Source organism: Acinonyx jubatus, chromosome E1, assembly GCF_027475565.1.
Source record: "Acinonyx jubatus isolate Ajub_Pintada_27869175 chromosome E1, VMU_Ajub_asm_v1.0, whole genome shotgun sequence".
Lineage (NCBI taxonomy): Eukaryota > Metazoa > Chordata > Mammalia > Carnivora > Felidae > Acinonyx > Acinonyx jubatus.
The window spans coordinates 59,816,192-59,837,859 of NC_069397.1; the positions used below are offsets into that span (position 1 = coordinate 59,816,192).

Consider the following 21,668-nt stretch of genomic DNA (forward strand, 5'->3'; position numbering starts at 1 on the left):
TTTTAAGCACCCCAAATAAAACTATATTTGGTTTTTGTTTTCATCAGTCATAGATGTACGTAGTTTCAAGTGTCAGAGACTTAGTATGGAAAATGACAGGCCCTGATTCACACCCCACCACAGTGTTCTATTACCCATCTTTTTAATTTCTTTTGCTATGTATTTCCAAGTTTGTAAACACACTTGTATTCCTACTTCCTGTCTTTTCACATTTACGCATTAATAAACTTCCCACTGTGGAAGGTGAAAATGTAGTCCTCTCACTGACACACTCCACATGCCTCTCTCTCTCTCTCTCTCTCTCTCACACACACACAGTATAGTTATCTGCCATTTAACTAGATCAATATCTAATTTTACATCAATGTGACCAAGTAAACACTATCCACAGCTGGATCATGTGGTATACTGTGTTTGTTCTTCATGTATAACTTTTTGTTTTTACTGGAGTTAAAAATTGCTTTTTTGTTTAGTTTTCTCTGCATTTATCACTAACACATCCCTAAAATCTCCTCCAGTTATCTAGATCTCCTCTCAGTACTTCCAAACTTTCAGGTGTTTCACCTTCTTGGGGCTATCTTTCCAGAGCTTCTGTCCAGCTCCCATGCGAACTGGGAGCATGGCTGTCTTCCTGGGCCCTCCTTTCTCCTACTGCGAAATCACATCTCCCCGTCTGTTGGTTTACTTCTCCCTTTTTCTTCCTGAGAAGGGTTGTGGAAGATAGTTTTCGAGACTTTGCATGTCTGTAGTCTGCATTCACTCTTCCTTGAGATTGGATGGGCACACAATTGAGGTAGGAAATAATTTTCATTCAGAAGTGTGCAGGTCTACTTTCTAGAGTTCCTGTCGAGAAGTCTGATGCCAAACTGATTGTTGACCCTTTGAGATGTATTTTGGTCTTTCTGCTTGTAAGGCCTTGCCCCAGCACTCTGCAATTTCATGTACTGCTATGGGGCATCTTCGTTGTTATGCTGACCACCTGACATGCTCTTTCAATCTGGAGATGCAATCTTTAGATTCTGGAAAATGTTCTTGAATTATTCACTTCTTTCCTCCTGCTGGCATATTTTACTAAGACATTGGGCCTCCTGAACCTACTCCCTGATTTTCTTATTGTGTCTTATTTTGCATCTCTCTCTTTTTCTCAACATTCTGGAAAATGGTCTCAATGTTATCTTTTATTCTTTCTTTGAAATTTTTATTTCTGTCATCACATTAAAAAATTATCTTTTAACATTTAAGATTTATTTATTTTTGAGAGACAGAGAGAGACAGAACATGAGCAGGGGTGGAGCAGAGAGAGAGAGAGAGAGACAGAGTCTGAAGCAGGCTCCAGGCTCTGAGCTGTCAGCACAGAGCGTGATGCGGAGTTCAAACTCACAGAACCACGAGATCATGACATGAGCTGAAGTCAGACGCTTGCCTGACTGAGCTACCCAGGCAGCCCTGCCATCATATTTTAAATTTCCAGGATCTTTATTGTTTTTGGATTGCTCCCTTTTGAGTTTCTGCTTTTGGCCATGGCTGCACGGCTCCTCTTGGGACAGTACTCCTGCAGACAACTCTCAGGGATGGACAAAATATAAAAACCAGTGACCCCAAAACAATGGAGAGTGACTCCAAGGGAGTCTTCACAAGGGAGGGACTCTTCATCACTTTCTCCACTTTGGCGTCAGACCTGGCAGTGATCACATTCCCACGCTTCGGGGCTGCCCGTGGCCACCTTCCTCACCAGGTAGGAGAGGAACTGGGAAGTAAGCTGGAAGTAAGCTACAGACAGAAGCGTAGATGGGGAGAAAGCAGTAGAGAATCCTGACAGGCTCCGGCATCAGGACCAGCCAGTCCTCAAGGGAGGCCTGTCCTTCAACTTGTCAGTCACGTGAGCCTGTAAGCTCTCTGCTTGAGCTGCTTGGAGCTGACTTTTTTACTTCCATCAAAAATGTCCAGTCGGGGGAGGGGGGGGGCACCTGAGTGGCTCAGGTGGTTAAGCATAGGACTCTTGGTTTCGGCTCAGGTCATGATCTCACAGTTTGTGGGTTCAAGTCCCACATCAGGCTCTGTGCTGACAGCACAGAGCCTGTTTGGGGTTCTCTCTCTCCCACTCTCTTCCCTTCCCCTGCTTCCTCTCTCTCTTTCTCAAAGTAAATAAACTTTTTTTTTTTTTAATGTCCAGTCTGATAGAAAACATACAAAGCACAGAGACTGGAGAGAGGAACGGAGAATGTCTGACCTACAAATCCTAGAAAAACCTGCAAAAGATACATCTTAACATCTTCCCAAAAGAGAAGCACAATGACCTGTGTCTCAAATTTCACTAACAGCAAATGGCACTTACGAGGGACTCTGGCTCAACAATAATGATTTAATCGTTAGCTGCCAGGCCCAAAATTGCACTCAATGACTGTAGGTGGCAGTTCCCATCAGAACAGCCCTGCTGAATAAGCTGACACCTGAGCCTTGGGACCACGCGGCCCAGTGGTCTCCACCAGCACCTGCCCCTTCAGGGCTTGGGCTCCCAAACGTGTCCGGGTCCATGTGCTCAGCTGTGTGCCCACTCACTCTGCCCCAGCAGCGGGGACTTGGGGACAGCGTGGAGCCAGCTGGGGCGGGGCCAGAGATAAAGCTTGAAAAGTGCTGCTTCCCCATGTGATATGTGCCTTGGTTTCTCCGGGTGGGGAAGGTGAGAGTGGAGATGGGCCAAACCCACTGGGGCCCCACAGGGAGAAGGTCTGTGTGGCCTGGGATCAAATCCCAGTCCTGACAACCAGTGATTTCCTCATGCTCCCCTGCCTCACTTTCCCCTACCACTTGGTAGAACACACTTGCCCCAGCTACTTACAGCCTAACCCTAACCTTAACCCTAACCCTAACCCAGCCTGTGTACCTACCGCCTGTAGGTACCTCGTCTCAGCAAAAGCTTTTTCCCCCGGGCCCCTGAAGATACACCCCTAACACCGCTGTGCTGCCACAGACGCGTCCCCAAATCACCTCTCTTCACGGCCTAACTCTCCTCTCCTCAACTTACTCACTGAACCGTTCTCTCACTCCTGCAATGTTTTTTTTTATCTCCTATTTACGTGTTTGCTCTTTTTATTATGTTTCCTCTTCCCTGACTCTGTGGCATGCTACCTTCAACGTCGGTCCATGAGAACCCGGTATTCCGACATGAGTGGGGTCAAGCTGAGGACCAACAGGTATAATTCGTGTTTGCTGCACTTAACTAATTCTTCGAAAACTCGGTCCATCAAAATGAGATAAAAACACACAAAAACTTCTAGAACAAAGCCCGTTGGAATGCTCATTGAGTGAGTCAGAATAACAGAGAGAAGAGATATAATTTTAGCCTTCTTAAAAAAAAAAAAAAAAAGGAAGCGTCAAATGCCAAGCCATTCACTCCACTTTTAGCTCCACAGGATGAATAAATAATTTAGACATCTATTTCAGTTTGCGCACCACCTGCTTCTCTCTCTTCTAGTGAGCACGCAGGCATAGATGTGAGCCGCCACGCAGGAGAATTCTCTGCTGGCGTAAATATCGGTTAAATATCACTTACAAACATATTCATCTCTGAGAGGATGACTTTTGAGAAATGCACCTAACGTTAAGGGAAAAGACCAGAAAGCAGCCCTGTGACCACCAGAGGCTGGGAGGAGGGGCTTCCTTTTGAGGGGCGAGGAAGATGTTCTGAAACTGGAAAGTGCTGGCAGTTGTATAAAATGCCACTTCATTGTTCACTTTAAAACGGTTTTAGGGGCGCCTGGGTGGCTTAGTTGGTTAAGTGTCCGACTCTTGGTTTCGTATGGGATCATGATCTCGTGGTCTGTGAGTTTGAGCCTCACATCAGGTTTGCTGCTGTCAGTGTGGAGCCCGCTTGGGATCTTCTGTCCCCCTCTCTCTGCCCCGCCCCTGTTTGTGTGTGCTCTCTCTCTCTCTCTCTCAAAAATAAACATTTAAAAATAAAATAATAAAATAAAATAACATAAAATGGTTTGTTTTACATTATGTGAACTTCACTTCAAAGAAAACGTATGCACACACATCCTTCTCAGAGTTGGCTTGCATGGCTCTTTGGATCAGAAGGGCCCTCCGCTGGAAGATGCTGGGGTGCCTCACAGAACCAAGTGGTGGGAAGGGCTCAGGGCGGCGACAAGTTTGACCCACAGCCAAGGCCAGTGCCAGCCCCAGTGGGCCCCTTGCATTTCTAAACAGTTCTAAAAGCAAGTCACATTCGAGACAGGGACTTGATGTGTGATCATCACGTTTACACAGAGGTCAGTGACTAAAATTAACATCAGTGATCTCTCTGCAGAACTCCTTTTTGAAAAGTATGTTCCTAGGGTGCCCGGGTGGCTCAGCTGGTTAAGCATCCGACTCTTGGTTTCAGCTCAGGTCATGATCTCATGGTTCATGGGATCGAGCCCTGTGTATTTTTTTAAATATATGTAAATACATATATATAGAGAGAGAGAAAGAGAGGGAGAGAGAGAGGGGGAGAGAGAGAGATAGTGAGTGGGGGAGGGACAGAGAGAAAGAGAGAGAGAGAGGCAGGGCATGAGCAGGGGAGGGTCAGAGAGAGGGAGACACAGAATCCAAAGCAGGCTCCAGGTTCTGAGCTGTCAGCACACAGAGCGCGACATGGGGCTCGAACCCCCGAGCCGTGAGATCATGACCTGAGCTAAAGTCGGACGCTCAACCGACTGAGCCCCCCAGGCGACCCTAAAGTGCTCAGTTCTTGATGATATTGGCACCCTTCCTGAAAAGCCCACTTTAGCCAGGGGCTGCCCACCTGGCCCCTGGGGCACTGTGGGCTCCAGGCCCCCTGATAACTCCTGGCTGGGACACTCTGCTCACTTAGATGTTCAGTTCATCCAGCCAGCGGTGCTGTATTCTAGCAAGTTCCTATGTCAACTGAACCCACCCAATGAGGCTGCGTGTGTCTTCAGAAGGAGCTCCGAGCCTTCTGGTTCAGCCTCCTACTTCTGGAGTTGCAGGGGTTGAGACGGTGTGATGTCTTGGGGGAAGGATATGCCCTCATCACTGGTCATGGCCATAACCAGCTAAGTGACCATCCTAAAGCCAGAAAGTAAACCCAGGCACCTGTCTGCGCCCCAAAAGACAGTTTGGGATGAACCACCCTGAACAAGGAGTCATCTCCACTCACCTGAAAGATGCCAGGGGCCTCATAAATAACCGTGGTCCCAGGCACTAAGTGTCAGAGAGGCGAGAGGCTGGACCCTGCTGGCAGCACATGGATCACCTGTATGTCACCATGGACAGAGGGAGAGTAAGTGGGGGGCTAGCCGGGGATGTGCTAGGCACATGCGGGCCCCTGTGCTGAGCCGCTGTCACCAGAGCACAGCTGGGAAGCACCCACACTGGCTCCCTGAGAAGCCCACAGAAGTGGCAGGTACCCAGGAAGACGGTGGCAGCGGGGGCCTCATCTCTGGGAAGGGGGCTGGGGGCGGGAGGGCTGCCGGAGACAGAGTGCCCAGAGCTGCCTCCTAGGATCATACATGGCCAGGTCCTCACAGCCCGTGGGCGTGGTGGGGCCCTGAGGTGGGTCACCAAGCTGGACACCTTTGTGACCACAGTTTCCTGTCTGAGAGAAGAGGGCAGGCCCTCTTCAGCTGGACCAGCCCTGATACTGCTCCTGTTCAGACAGGAGGCACGGTGTGGGCTCAGCTCAGCCTCGGCCAATGTCACCACCAGCTGGGCCCTGAGCTCCAGGCCCAGGTGGTTTTTCTGAGTCCGTGGCTGCCTCCAGACACCACAGCAGGGCCTGGTCTCTCCCAGGCTTCCCCACCCAGCGGCACACCCTTTGGGCCAAGTGTGATAACCCCAAGACAGAGTGGGAGGGAAGGATAGAGTCCCTGTGTCACCTGCAGCAGGACCAGGGGCCAGCTCCTGGCAGGCCCCCACCCTCCCCTGACTGTCATCTGTCAGGAGAGAGCAGAGCCAGAGGGTGCTTGGCCACACAGGAGACAGAGGTCAATTGCAAAGTCCATTCCCTCCCTCATTTAAACTGCAGACAGAGATTCCAGGAAGGACTTTCTCCTGCAACCTTCCTGCGGAGTAGGGCCCTGCCCACAACTCAACTTCAGAGTCATGAGCAGATACATGTCCATTGTTGTAAGCCCCCCATCTGTGGTGGTTTGATACAGCAGCACCAGGACATGGACACACTGTCCAACTGAGCTCCCACACTTGTGCCCCCACTGCCCACCCTGCCCAGCGCTCGTGGAGAGGGCGCTCAGGGCCAAGGACAGGCTCCTGGCCTCACAGGATGGACCCCAGGTCTCATGCCTCTGGCCTTCCCTCTCTGGACATAAAGCCGCCGTGACACTATTTAAACCCACAAGGCAGTGGTCTGCCTTCTGGAATGCGCACATCACTCTAAACTGAAATAGGTTTTACTTCCAAATGGGTTTTCTCAGTCTAAGAGAGAAGCTAATGTTCTACACATCTATCAATTTATTTTTCCCATTAAGATACCTTCCAGCCTTCTGATTAGGGTCCGCTAGAATTTAATGCATGTATTTACTATTCTGCCTCCATAAATTTCTTTTTCAACCAAACAAAATGCCACCTGTGTTACAAGTGACAATATGGTTCAAATACATGAGCAAACTCAGCTGAGTCCCACTTGGGGTGGGCAATTCATTAATTATTGGCTACAGGGCGCCCGATGGCTCAGTCGGTTGAGCATTCAACTCTTGATTTCAGCTGAGGTCATGATCTCATGGTGGTTGTTTTTTGTTTTTAATTTTTTTTAATGTTTATTTTTGAGAGAGAGAGAGAGACAGAGCGTGAACAGGAGTGGAGCAGAGAGACAGGCAGACACAGAATCAGAAGCAGGCTCCAGGCTCCAAGCACAGAGCCCAACGTGGGGCTCGAACTCACAAACCGCAAGATCGTGACCTGGGCTGAAGTCAGATGCTCATCGACTGAGCCACCCAGGCGCCCCTATCATGGTTTGTGAGATTGAGCCCCGCGTCGGGCCCTCACGGAGCTTGCTTGGGCTTCTCTCTCTCCTTCTCTCTCTGACCCACCCTGTGTGCACGCACACACTCCCTCTCAGAATAAATACACATTTAAAATAAAGTGAAATAAACCTGTAGCTCTGTGTGCGCCTAACCTCAGTCGGTTGGCCAGAGAGAGACAAGCTGGGAGAAGCTGTTGCGAACCAGAAGAAATGCACTAAACCGCAGGCACTGTGCGCACTGGCGGGAGGGGGCTGCAGGCAGAGGAAGAAGGTGACTCTAGAACAGCATCTGCAGAGGGTAAAATCCTCAGTTCAGAGGAGGGGGCGGGCGGCATCACTGGAACCGAGGTGCCTTGTTTACAGACAAAGAGGCAGTGACCCGCTCACAGAACCCCAAAGTCCGGCATCTCTGGCAGCAGGCCACGCGAGGTGGGGGGAGCTGACCCACACACGGGTGGCCTCTGGGGCCGAAATGGTGCAGGCGTGGGGCCAGCTTCAGGAGGTGCGGGAGCTGCCCCACAACCTGGAGCCCAGGCAGAGGGCGGTCCAGGTCTAGTGGGGAGACTGGTCGAGGCCTCCAAGGAGGAAAGCTGAAGAGAGGTACTTCTTTTTTTTTTTTTTTTTAAGTTTATTTATTTATTTTGAGAGCGGGAGCGAGAGAGAGAGAGAGAGAGAGAGAGAGAGAGAGAGAGAGCGAGCTTGTGTGTGCGTGAGTCAGGGAGGGGCAGAGAGAGAGGGAGAGAGAATCCCAAGCAGACTCTGCACTGTCAGCCAAGAGCCCGATGTGGGGCTCAATCTCATGAACTGTGAGATCATGACCTGAGCCTAAATTGAGAGTCTGACACTTGACCGACTGAACCGCCCTGAGAGGCACTTGCGAAGAAGGCAAACCCCGATGACATCATCGGGAGCCGCTATCTTCTGTGGTGACTGCCTTTTGCGTGGTTTTGTTTGTGGGTCTGATAAAGTCTACATCTGTGATGTTTTAAGCCCAACCCCTTGGACATTGCAGCTCTTTTCAGTTTTTGCTTATACATAATCCCTTCCTTGTAGCCAATTAAGCTGAAGCAGCCTGGGAAGAAAGCCCCAAACGTTTGAAAAAAAATCTCTTAATGGGAAGTGAGCCGATAGCCTGCAAATTCAAGCGATAGGTTCCATTGCTTCTGATATACCTTGCCCCTTCTCTTCACCCCAGAAGGCCCAAGCGAGGAGTGAGCAGGTGCAGCCAGCAGGACCAAGGCAGAGCCACGTGGCCGTCAGCTGGGAGCGCCCAGTGCTAGTGGCAGAGGACACAGCAGGGGGTGGGTGGCTGGGGGTCTCCGTCCAGAAGCTGACCGTCTGCACAGGAGGAACCTGGGCCAGCCGGTGGGATCCGAGCCCCTCCTTGTCCATCACTCAAAGTCAGGGTTACCTGGGTTGGGGTTCAAGGCTAGACGAAAGGGGCAGTCCCCACTGTAGGAAGGAGGCGCCACAGGACATGGGGACGTGGGGCTGAATGATTGGCTTTGAAGAAGAGAAAATCTGATACAAATGCAGTTTTAGTCTTCTCAAATACATGGAAGCACGGACGACATAATTTTTAAAACAACAGTGTTGAAGAAACTTACCGTGTGCTCGTGGCGGCACCACAGGAGGTAAGGAGGTGGGAGAGCATCTCCTTCTCAAGGAAATAACTTGGGATACAATACAACTCGAGTCTCAGTTCAAATGTGCAAGAGACGGCTTTATAAATCGGGTTTCAAATCCTGCAGTGGTTGCCACGGGAAACCGGCAGAGTAGCTCTGACCTCGGCAGATCCACCGGGGTCTGCAGCACTGCAGAAGGCAGCAGGGGTGTGCGACCACCTCCTGGCGCAACACTTGTCCAAGGCAAATACAAAGGAGAAGAACCCCACAACAGGATCACTCAGCAAAAACATTCTGATGGTCTTCCCAGGGAAGAAAAGCCACTTCTCTGAGCCTTTTCTGAACCAGAGGGGCCAGAGGGGCCCAGAGCCAGCCACCCCATCTACATTCCTGCTCTCACCCATGCTGTGTGACCTTGAGGGAGTACTCACCCTCTCTGGGCCTAATTTATCTCATGAGATGATTCTTCTACACTCTCAATAAGGGGGGTTGTTATTACAGCTGCTAGCAAAAATGAAGCAGAAAAAGAAAGATGGGATTTTCCTGTGGGCAAAAGGAAGCCGGTGAAACAGCCAGGAGAAAGCAGTGAGAGAAAATAAGTCTCTTTGGGGAAAAAGCTGGGAGGCAAGAGATTGTAGAATTTCGTGTCAGTTTAATCTACCTCCCTCTCCCAACTAGAAACTCAGCAATCAGAGAAGGAAAGGTAACAGGCTGGTGCTGGAAACATCACCAGCTGGGGCCAAGGGGAGAAACTGTCAGCAGGGAACAGGGGAAGAAGGGCCCAGCTGAGGCCTTGACTTCACTCCCCCAGCCAGGGCCAGGCTGTCCAGGTCTTTTCTCCCCACTTCTGCCTGGAAGAAGAGGCTGAACGAAGATCCCCCAGAGGCCCCAGGGTCAGCAGGCCCCAAAGTGAGAGGTGGGCCCCTTAGCTCTTCTACGTGTGTATCACACTTCAACAAAACGTTATAAAAGGAGAGAGAGAGAGATAGACAAAGAACCCAACCTAAAATGAAACCTGACCCAAGGAACAGAAGGACATTCACCCTAGTTACTTCATGCAAGAGAGCAATTTAACGAAAGCATTAAGTTGGAAAAAAAGAGATTTTTTAAATGAAATAAATTATTTAAGGAAAAAATTTAAATGTTTGTTTATTGATTTAAAGTTTATTTGTCTTGGGAGAGAGAGAGCGCAAGCAGGGGAGGGGCAGAGAGAAACAGAGAATCCCAAGCAGGGTCCACGCTGCCAGCGCAAAGCCCAACGCAGGGCTCCATCTCATGAACTGTGAGATCATGACCTGGGCCGAAATCAATAGTCAGACACTCAACCCACAGAGCCACCCAGGCGCCCCTATTTAAAGAAAAAAATTTTTTAATTTTAAATTAAAGGGGTGCCTGGGTGGCTCAGTGGGTTGAGCGCCCAACTTCAGCTCAGGTCATGATCTCACGGCTCGTGAGTTCAAGCCCCGCATCGGGCTCTGTGCTGACAGCTGAGCCTGGAGCCTGCTTTGGATTCTGTGTCTCCCTCTTTCTCTGCCCCTAACTCCCTCGCATTCTGTCTCTGTCTCTCCCCAAAATAAATAAACATTAAAAAATTTTTTTTTAATTTTAAATTAAAATTGTAAAAGAAAGAAAATTCAGATCAGAGCATTATCACTGAAATAATAAAAAAGAAATAGCCAAAAACAATTTTCTAAAGTAAAAATTACCAACAAATAGGAAAGGCTTGAGATGCTCACAGAAATTCAGAAGAGACAGAAAGATGAAAGCAATTAGAAGTGAATGGATGGGGAAGGCAAGAAAACACGACCTAACATCAGGATAATGGGTGCAGAAGGCAGAATAATCTCACCCACCCCCACACTCTGATGTTCACAATGTGACTCCATTAGGTTACATGGCAAAGGGGCATTAAGGCTGCCGAAGGAATTAGGTTTGCTGATCAGGTGACTTTAAAATACAGAGATTATCCTGGATTATCAAATGGGCCCCAGCGCCATCATAAGGGCTCTTACAAGCAGAAGAGGGAGACTGAGTCAGGCTGCAGCGGTGTGGCTGGAGAAAGGAGGCAGTGTGGAAGGCGAGAATGTGGCTTGGAGCCAGGGAGTGCAGAAGGTTCTAGAAGCTGGAAAAGGCAAGCCAACAGACTCACCGCCAGCACCTCCAGAAAGGACGCAGCCCCTGTCGACACACCTTGACCTTAGCACAGGGACACTGGGCCCACCCAGGATTGTCAGGTAAGAAATCTGTGTTTTACCTAAGTTTGCGGCAATTTGCTCAGCAGTCATAGAAAACCAATACAATTGGTGTCTCTGAAGCAGAAACACCCATCAATGTAACAGAAGATGTTTTAGGAACATAAAGTAAATTTCCCCGAAATTAAAAAAAAAAAAAGCCTGCAAATTCAAAGAGTACACAGTGTATCAGAAGTTCAACACCAAGCATTCAACTTTGAGACACTCCAACTAAAAAGAAAAGGCTAATCTACCCCCACCCCACCCCCCCCCCCGGGGGGAAGGGAGGCAGGGGAGCCAGCTGACCTCAGGCTCCAGCACCCACATCCAACCCCAGGGCCATCCAACCCCAGGGCCCTGGAACAATGGCTACAAAGTGTGGCAGGAAAGAGAATACCACCTGAGAATCTATTGTAACCTGTCGGAGATACTGTTCACAGATAAAGACAACTGACATCCTCAACCATGAAAGCTCTCAGGAAATACCAGCCCTTCCTAAAAAATGAAATGTGGCTAATTAGAGGGACAGCAAAATAAAGAACTCACACACACAGTGGTGGTGAAAACTCATGGTCAGCACCCAAGACACTTGAACATCTAACTAGTACCAAGCAGCTATGGACACGGCAGCCCAGGTTCAGAAACCCGGGCAAAGTAAGAGCCACACAGGCTGCATGCACAGGTTGGGGGTGGGGCGGGGATGGAGAGACTTGCTGAAAAGTGCTCTCCTTCCAACGCCCAGAAGGGATGCAGAATGACCCACGGAAATAATAACGTAATTGATGCCAACTTCATGCAATTTTGTGGAAAGTGTCTTTTTCACCTAAATCCTCCCCTCTGTGTTGAGGAAAAACCTTTATTTTTTTATTAAAAGAATTTTTTCAATGTTTATTTTTTTATTTTTGAGAGAGAGAAAGAGAGAGAGAGAGAGTGCGAGCAGGGCAGGGGCAGAGAGAGAGGGAGACACAGAATCCGAAGCAGGCTCCAGGCTCTGAGCTGTCTGTCAGCACAGAGCCCCATGCGGGGCTGGAACCCACAAACTGTGAGATCATGACCTGAGCCGAAGTCGGACCCTTAACCAACTGAGCCACCCAGGTGCCCCTGAGGAAAAACCTTTAGAAGAAAGTGTTAACCAGTTGCTTCTACAAGTCCTTGGCTGGGCTTGTGACACAAAGTGGTGCGTCAGAGCAGCCCCAAGGCGCTGTTCAAACCAACCAGAAGGGAGCTCTGCCCACATTCCTGCTAAGCGCCCCACGTCACTCACCCACTATAGAACTCAAAACCACAGCTGCCCCCCCCCACCCCCAGGCACACAGATTTATAAGAACCATGCATCTCTTCTGTGCTCATCCATCCATGGAGCTCCAGGCCCTGCGGACCCCCGCCCTTTGCCAGCTTAAGCCCCAGAGCTGGGCTGTCCAGCAGGGCTCTACCACATCTGTCACTAGCCAAGCGTCCTGCTGAGCGTGTGAAATGTGGCTAATAGGAACCTTTAATTGTATTTCATTTTAACTGCCCTAAATTTAAAAAGTCACACGTGGCTGATGGCATCGCCTTGGAGAACACAGTTCTGGAATCAGTGGCCAAATGTGCATTTTCACAAGGCCCTGGGGTGAAGAGTCTGTGGTTCTCCAAAACCACCCCAAGCTCTCCCCCACCCCTCCAACCTCCTAGGCCTGCCCCAGGCCACCCAGCAGCTGCTCTGTTCCTTGCTCTGGAACCACAGACTCCCTCCCTCAGCCAACCCTGCAGGCTACTTTTTCTCTTTACATCCCTCACCCCCACCTTGTGCCCTACCACAACCTTTGCCCTGGACTCCCTGCCCCTCTTGCCTCAAGTCAAGTTTATCTCTGGATCCAGGACTTCCCCCTGTGCACTGTCTTCTCAATTCTGCCCTGCCTGGTCAGGGCAGGAAGCAAACCTAGGCTGGCTTGAACATCAAGACTCCACTCCCTGGGCTGCCCTCCTCTGTTCCTGGAGAACAGACTGCAAGGCCAGAAGATGGGGGGGGTAGGACCCTGAGCAACCAGGTATGGCTGCAAGTGTGCCTTCTGTCCCTGGAATGTCCCCCGAAAGTGATGGCAGGAGGTGCCCTTCACAGCCACCCAACCTGTGCCATCAGAGCAGCCTGCTGGGTGAAGACCTTGGCTCTCCTACCTCCCTGCCCAGGTTTCTGCCCACTTCACCTTCCTCTCCTCTCCTCTCCTCTCCCCTGCCCTGCTTTCCCGCCTAATGTCTACCCGGCCTTGGGGGCTGCGGCCCTCAAACCTCAAACTTTGGGAACCCTCCGCCCACTACGCTCAGCTCTGAGTCCTGAGCTCCCCTGGACCTGGAACCCACTCTCCTTCATTTCACACCAGTGTTTGCCTTCCTCGGCCCCGAGGGTCATTTGGGTTTCCTGCCCTCCTGGGCTTGTTCACCAGGGCGAGGAGCCCCTCAGACTCGCCAAGAGCCCTGGAGAAGCCTCCAGACTAGTTCTCCAGCTTCCTCCCCGCTTCCACCCCACCCACGCGCAGAGCCACCACCTGGGAGCCTCCGCCCGCTGCGCTCTGATCCCGCTCCCAACCCCGCCCGCCTGTTCCATAACCCCCACGCATCGTTTCCAAACGCGTCTCACGCACTGGCTGTCTCCCGGATGGGCCCACTCACAGCAGCCCAGCCGACCTCCTCCCCAAACCCCACCTGCGAGGTCCGCTCCCTTCCGCCTCGTAGACATCCCGGGCCGAAAGGACCCCAGCGTCCAGTGCAGCCGCTAGTTCCCGCTGGGAAGCCGACTTTGATGAGGCTATGGAGGACGCGCTGTGTTCCCCACGTGCGGAAACGGGGGTGTAGCCAGGGCAGCCCGAGTAGCGCGCGCCCGACCCAGGCAGAGAGGCGGGTGGGGAGCCCCGCGCTCCCCAATCGCCGGCCCCTCGCGCACTCCACACCCTCGGCCCCGCTCGCGGTCCCTGGCTCTGCGCCCCCAGTTCCTCGGTGCGCTACTCCGGTGCCTGGGCCCGGCTTCCCCCGCCCGCATGGCGCTCTCCAGACCCGCTCCGCTCGGTCCCCTTGCGCTTCTTGGCCCGCCGCTCGCTCCCAGGCCCCCTGCGCACTCCCCGGGCCCCGCTCCTCCCGGACGGCCCCCCGTTCGCTCCTCGGTCCCCCGTTGGCTCCCCTGGCCCCCGCGCGTTCTCCGGGTCTCGCTCCTCCCGGCCCGCCGCGCGCTCCCCCGCTCTGCTCCCCTCCAACCTGGCCCCGCGCTCACCCGCCGGGTGGCCGTACGGGGACTCGGCCGCGCCATCCTGCAGGCTCGCCAGGATCTCGCCTTTGCCCACGTCGCTGTCGCCCACCAGCAAGAACTTGAGCAGGAAGTCGTAGGCGCGGACCGGGCTGCCCAGGGTGCTGCTCATCGTGCCGCCGCCGGCGCCGGCGCCCATGCCCGGCCCACGGGACGGCGCAGAGGCGGCGACCGGGCACCGAGGCGCTGAGCGGGCCCAGCCGTCCGCAGATCGCCGCGCGCCCCCGGCCCCCGCAGCTGACAGCGCGCGGCCCCGCCCCGCCACGCCATTGGCAAGACTCAGTTGCTAGGGGTGCTGCGCGCGCTCATTGGCTGGGATGCCCGTCCATCTCTCTTTCGTCTCCGCCTCCAGGCCGACGTCCACCCGCTCCTCCTGGGAGGATGAGGTCGTCGCTGCCAATGCAGGCTGATGGGCGGGGCGGGGGCGGGGCTGAGGACAAGGTTGTTACGGCCACAGCCAATGAGGTCCCGAGGCGGGGTGGGGCGGAGCCAGGGGCGGGGAGGCAGCGGGTGGAGCCGGGCCTCGCACTCCCAAGGAGCCGGGAGGGCGGTGCTGGGCCCGGGTCGGGGCGGGGCAGCAGGGGAGGGCTACCCTGCTGCCGCGGCCTCCAAGCCCTGTCACCCACCTGGAGACGTCGCTAGGCCGGGTGGGGGAGCCACAAGGGCGAGTTCCGTTTTCGGACGTGCGGTCGGGAGGCCAGGGCCAGGTCGCCTTGTGTCAAAGGTCCCTGTCCTGGTGAGCTCGGGCTCGCCGTGGCCCCACCGCTCCTCCAGAGCCTCGTCTTTGTCCCGGAGTGCGTGGGTGCACGTGCCTATGTGCTTATCGATGTGCATCTATGTGCCTCCGCTTGTGTGCGTGTGTGTGTGTGTGCGCGCGCAAGTGTCTATGCACGTGCGTCTGTGTGCGTTTACAGGTGCTGTGTGAGTGCGTCTGTGCAGGTGCTGGGGGAGAGGACAAGGTAGGGACTCTGCAGTCCCCAGACTTCTCTCACCATCCAGGGCCCTGGGGAGAGATTGGCCCGAATTGCTCTCAGGCCCAATCCCAGAACTCCCATGTAGGGATTGGCGCTGGTGGGAATCAATCCATGCCTATCTTGGGATCAATCAACTGTAGTAGGGGGCTCTGGTCCGCAACCCACAGGAAAGGTCCTATATGCTTGGCAACCCTGTATCCATTCATTAGAATGTATCTTAATATGCGTAACCAAGGTCCCCACCTGACGACCCCCAGGGTCCTACCTCGAGGTGTGGTTGGGTCTGGCGGTGCACCCTGTGCTGGGCAGAGGGGGGTCTGCATGCCATCTAATTAAAATGGCCCGCTCGCACGCCCTACATCTCCACATGCGGGGCTAACTATCCCCAGCGCCAGGAAAGGTGCAATGACTCCCTTGGCGCAATGGACTCCCTTGGTGCATTCACAAGCACCAGGTGAAGCAGCAGGTGCAGATTCACAAACACACACAAATGCTGAGAAGCCTCTATCTGGGCCAGTTGCAAACAGAAGGGGCCTGTCTTCACCAGCTTGGGCTGCTGTGACAAAATGCCCTAGGTTGGGGGCTTAAACAAGCAGACATTTACTTCTCACCATTCTGCAGGTTAGAAGTCCTGACCAAGGTGCTAGCTGTTTTGGTTCCTGGTGAGACCCTCCTCCTGGCTTGCAGACAGCTGTTTTCCTACTATGTCCTCACACAGTGGGGAGAGAGAGAGACAGAGAGAGAGAGAGAGAGAGAGAGAGAGAGAGAGGGAGGGAGAGAGAGTGCAAGCTTTCTGGTTTCTCTCTTCTAAGGGCACTAATGCCATCACAAGGGCCCCACTCTGATGGTCTTCTCTAGCTCTAATTACCTCCCAAAGGTCCCCATGTCCATGTATTATTACATTGGGATTTAGGGCTTCAATATATGGATTTTTGGCAGGGACATGTTCAGTCCACAACTGGGCCCATGGTGGTTAGGGGCCCTGGAACCACCCAGAGCAAGAATGAGTTCTGGAGTGTGGAGTTCTGCCCACTGGAGAGTTGTGCCCACCCATCCCTCAGCTAGCCTTTCCCTGGGTTGTTAGATGGTCTTGGGGTCTAGAGCAGGGTATCTGAACCAGCCTCCAGGGGCTGCTCTGTGGTGGGTTGTTCTGTGCATTGCTGGATGCTGATGACCCCTATCCACTAGATGCCAGTGAACTCCTCTCCCAGTTGTAACCACTAAAAATGTCTCCAGAATCGCACATGGCAATCCCTCACCCTGAGATGAGAACAGGTGGGGCTCCTACGGTAGCTCCCATGAGCACCTCCTGGCTGATCCTGACTGATCTCAGTTTCCTCCAACTATGACATTAAATGGTAAGTTGAGGTCAGGTGTGACTCCAGGGGAAAGGAGAGGAGAATCTTCCCAAGCTGCACCTGGGGCTAGGAGCAAAGGGTCTATCTAGAGTGGTCCAGGCCTATAGTGAGAGTCCTGGGACACCTGTGGTGGCCCACTTTAACCTCATGGTGACCCTGACAGGTGGGGATTGTCATTCCCACTATACTAAGAAAAGGAGGGCTCGGAGAAACCATGAGGACCAGAGGCCCTGGCTGTAGCTTCCACTGCTGGAGTCAGTACAGCAACACAGTCCTGGTTTTGTGTTTATTTTTAAATTGTAGTAATATATATACATACATATATGTATGTATATATATTACATATAATTTACAATTTCACCCATGTTTAAATGTACAGTTCAGTGGCACTAAGCACATTCACATTGTTGTACAATCATCTCCACCACCCATCTGCAGAACATTTTCGTTGTCCTCAAGCTGAAACACTGTTCCCATTAAACACTAACTCCCTCCCGAGGGGTGCCTGTGTGGCTCAGTCTGTTGAACATCTGACTCTTGATTGATTTTGGCTCGGGTCATGATCCCAGAGTGGTGAGATTGAGCCCTGCGTTGACAATGTGGAAACTCCTTGGGATTCTCTCTCGCGCTCTCTCTCTCTCTCTCTCTCTCTCTCTCTCTCTCTCTGCCCCTCTCCCCTGCTCTCTTTCTCTCTCTAAAACAAAACAAAACAAAATAAAATAGGGGCACTTCAGTGGCTTAGTTAAGCGTCTGACTTCCGCGCAGGTCATGATCTCGCTGTTTGCGGGTTCGAGCCCCATGTCAGACTCTTTACTGACAGAGCCTGGAGAGACTGCTTTGGATTCTGTGTCTCCCTCTCTCTCTCTCTCTCTCTCTCTCTCTCTCTCTCTCTCTGCCCCTCCCTCACTCACACTCTCTCTCTCTCTCTAACATAAACATTTAATTTTTTTTAATGCTTATTTATTTTTGACAGAGAGAGAGACAGAGCATGAGCAGGGGAGGGGCAGAGAGAGAGAGAGGGAGACACAGAATCTGAAGCAGGCTCCAGGCTCCCGACTCCCAGCTGTCAGCACAGAACCCGACGCGGGGCTTGAACTCACAGACCGTGAGATCATGACCTGAGCTGAAGTTGGATGCTCAGCCGACTGAGCCACCCAGGCGCCCCTCTAACATAAACATTTAAAAATAAATTAAAATAAACACTAACTTCCCATCCACCTCCCCCAGCCCCTGGAAACCACCATTCTACTTTCCGTCTATGAATATGACTGCTCTGGGGACTTCATATAAATAGAATCATATAATATTCACTCTTGTGACTGAATTATTTCACGAACATGTCTTCACTGTTCACCTATGTTGTAGCAAGTGTCAGAATTCCCTTCCTTTTTAAAGCCTAATAATATTCCATTGTACGGATGGACCACATTTTGCTTATCTATTAATCTGTTGATGAACATTTGGGTTGTTTACATCTTTTAGCTCTGGGAATAGAGCTGCTTTGAACATTTGTATCCAGTGTCTGTGTGGATGTATGTTTTCGTGTCCCTTGGGCACGTGTGTGGGCCTGGAATTGATGGATCCGGTAGTAACTGTTTAATCATGGAACTGCCAGTCACCTGTTTGGAAGCGCAGAGCTCATGGCACACGGTGTGTTTGCGGCACTGTGCAGTGGCTTTTGGCCTAGAGCACCATCGAGGGGTCCTTTATTACAGAGGGTGGGAGAGAAGGAATATCTGCCATCTCTGGATGGTATGAAAGGAATCTTTCTACATAATGTGAAATTTTTATCCCATTTGACTATGGAAAAGCATTTATTAAGTATCTTTCTCTGATGCTCAAACAAAAATAGACTGAAGAACTAAAAAGCGACTGACCATATTTTCTCCAGAGCCAGGCACTTGCACACTCCAATTAACTCTCCTTACTTCTCTCCCCTGCTGACAAGAAGTAAATAGCAACTAACAGCTGAGCGCAGTTTCACTCTGGGTGCCTGTTTGCTGATGACTCACCAAGAATTCACAGCCAAGGTGCCAGTTGTTCTTCCGCCACAAAAAGAAAACCTATTTTAGGCAAAACTGTAACCTCACGGATGCCCCAGAAAGTACAGACAGAAAGTACAGCCCCAGAGTCGCTAGACAGAATCCATTTACTGTAGGTTTCCTGTCTGACATTTGCTCCGCTCAGGCCCCGCCCTCTGCCCCGCCCACCCGCTGAGGCGCTCAGGTCCTGCCCCCACTGGCCAGCAGGCCCCGCCCTCTGCCCCCCGTCCCAACATGCCCCGCCCACCAACTGCTCCGCCCAGACCCGCCCACCCTGCCCCCGCCCTCTGCTGCCCCGCCTGCTCCGACCCCTCCCACCCGCCCAGACCCCGCCCTCTCCCCGCCCACCCGCTTTCCCGCCCCTTGCTCCGCTCAGGCCTTGCCCCGCCCACCCACTGCCCAACAGGTCCCACCCACCCATTGCTCCGCCCAGACGCCCACCTGCCCCGCCCCCCGCTGTCGCGCCTAGGTCCCGCCCGCCCACTGCTCGGCGCCCCCACAGCCAGGGAGGGACATGGGGTGCGAAGCCCCCCGGCCAGCCGGAAGCGCTGGGGACCGAAGGCAGGAGCCCCGCGATCCTCCATTTCCGGCCGCGCGCAGCCCCCCACCTGGCCCGACCCCTACCTGCTCGGGCGAGAGTGTCCCTGCGACGGGGGTCGGACCGAGGCCCGCAGGAAGGGCTGCGTGACGGGGCAGCCACTTGTCAGAGGCTGGCGGCCGTCGTCCCCGGGAATGCTCAGGCGGGACCCCACACGACCAGCGCGACTTTGATGACCAGCGAGGTAGCCTTGAGAGCCGCCCCCGCTCTTGGGAAGTTGGCAGGGGCGGACGCAGTTCTCTGTGTCACCGTGAGAGTCGCGCGAATCCGTAGACCCAGCTGGGGAGTGCGGTGAGCTTGCTTTTGCAGACTTTGAGGTCAGAGGGAGTCAGAGATTTGCCCGAGGCAGTATCCTGACTCCAGTGTTTCCCACCTGGGTGACCTTGGGCAAGCAACCGCACTCCCTGGGCCTCGGTTTCCCCGTTTCTTAAGGGAGAAGGGTTCCTTGTGCGAAGTCCCGGAGTAGCACACGTCACAAGTGTTGGGGAAGCTGCTGGTACACAGTAAGTGCTCAGTTACACCATCTGCTGGTATCCCAGTGGAGACCCTAGGAGGCCTCCACTGGGCGCCCTTCACCCTTCCACACACCCTGTGGTCCAACAGGGATCTGTCCCCTCCTTTCAGTGTCATTAGTGCATCACGGGCTGTCGCAGGGAGAGGTGAGGCGCATGTTGGCTGTGTAACAGGAATGGGCCTGGGGCTTGCCAACCAGGGTGGGGACAGTTGGGTGGAGGTACCAGTGTGCACACGTATGCAAGCACAAGGCAGGCCATGGACAAAGAATCAGACAGGAAGGAAAAGGAGGCTGCAGCCTTCCTCAGGAGGATGGCCTCAGGACACAGGAGAGCAAACCCTACTGCAAGAGAGGAAGAGGTCCCAGGGAAGGCCGACCTGAGAGGGGGCAACAGCAGATTGCTGAAAAGCAGGAGTTCCGCCCAAAGGCCACAGAGTATCTAGAGAGGTATGAAAGCATCCGGTTTGCAAAGCTGGAGCCCCATCTTCCTCTATGGAACCAACGGGAAGCATTTTCTCATGGTTGAATAAACACACGTGATTGGTCTTTTATCTAATACATAATTAATATCCCTGCTGCAAATAATCAACACAGATTTATAAAGATTGGCTAAAACAATGCCTGATGAAATTTAGATCTTTTTACTTGGTTCAGGAAAATTAGACCCAGCAGAAATCCTGAGCTGGAGAGAGCATTTGTAAGGGCAGGTACAGAGTCTGCAAAATCTTGTGTGGATGAAACTGGTATTGACGTGGAAACAAAGGCAAAAGAAAAAAATGACATTTCCTTACAACTTACAGCCCATTGACAAATCCTTGAGACTGGCAGAGTGACCTCCCTCTAGGAGCTCAGCTGCCTCCATGATGACACTTCGCTAAGGGCAAAAGGCAATCTTAGCCCAGCCCCCCAGGATCCTGTAAGTCTCCTTTAACATGTAAACATCCCTTTGGAAACTTCCTTTATCTCCACCCCCAAGATACATGTTAGCGATCATCCTCCAAGCATATGGTCTCTTGACATACATCGGAAGGGTCTCCCGCTGAGGTTTTATTCGATAGTAATAAATGATCTTTTCCTAACAGCAGCTAGCCCCTCAAGGTCCTGGGAACCTTGCTTCCAAAATACCTTAGAAACTTACACTGTTCCTAACTCCCTCCCAGCCTTAAGGTATATAATCAGTCACTCCTCACAACCTCAGTGTAGCTCTTTCTGTCCATGGGTCCTGTCCCTGTGGTTTAATAAAACCACCTTTTTGCACCAAAGATGTCTCAAGAATTCTTTCTTGGCTGTTGGCTCCAAACCCCAATGCTTCAAACCACATCAGTATGACAAAAATAATTTCATTAAAATGAAAATTGAAAAACAATTTTTTAAAAAATTGAAAACCACTGAGACCCCATCTCAGTGAGGTCAGGAATTAACTTGATGTGGTAAGGTACATTCCAGCACACCTTACTTAGTGGTGGCGAACTTCTGACGGAAACCTGTGCTCCTGGCACAGAGAGCAAGTTCAGGGACCGTGGAGATGGGGTGTCACCAGCCCGTCCAGGACAATGACAGATGTTGTGATTCACATGCCCACTGGCCTTCAGAATATTTTTAATTCTCACTGGTCCCCTGAAGTGTTAATTATTTCATTGACTATCATTTATAGATTTTCGTGTGCTTGTTTTTGCTTTTCAAAATTGTGGAATGCAATATAGGGGCACCTGGGTGGCTCAGTCGGTTGAGCATCCAACTTCAGCTCAGGGCACGATCTCGCGGTTCGTGAGTTCGAGCCCTGCGTCAGGCTCTGTGCTGACAGCTCAGAGCCTGGAACCTGCTTCAGATTCTGTGTTCCCTCTCTCTCTGCATGTCCCCTGCTTATGCTCTCTCTCTCTCTCTCTCTCAAAAATAAAGAAAGCATTAAAAAAATTGTGAAATGCCACATACACATGGAAATGTGCATGAACACACACACACACACACACACAATTTAAAAATAATTCTAAAGTGAACACTCAAGCACTCAAGTTATAAATCACTCTCCAGATCAAGAAATACAACATGTCCAGGGGCATGTAGAAG

General features: G+C 52.2%; 1 protein-coding gene across 2 annotated transcripts in view; it reads right to left on the minus strand.

Moving 5' to 3' along the window:
* RAB40B (RAB40B, member RAS oncogene family) overlaps positions 1-14,392 on the minus strand; it is a 23,660-nt gene extending 9,268 nt beyond the window's left edge. Inside the window, exon 1 of one of the 2 annotated variants that reach the window (XM_053212287.1) lies at positions 14,083-14,392. In XM_053212287.1, coding sequence (XP_053068262.1) covers positions 14,083-14,254 — 172 coding nt within the window. In that variant the 5' untranslated portion in view covers positions 14,255-14,392. The remainder of the gene's footprint in view (positions 1-14,082) is intronic. The other variant, XM_027052199.2, reaches the window with a different exon arrangement.
* Between the last annotated feature and the right edge of the window lie 7,276 nt (positions 14,393-21,668).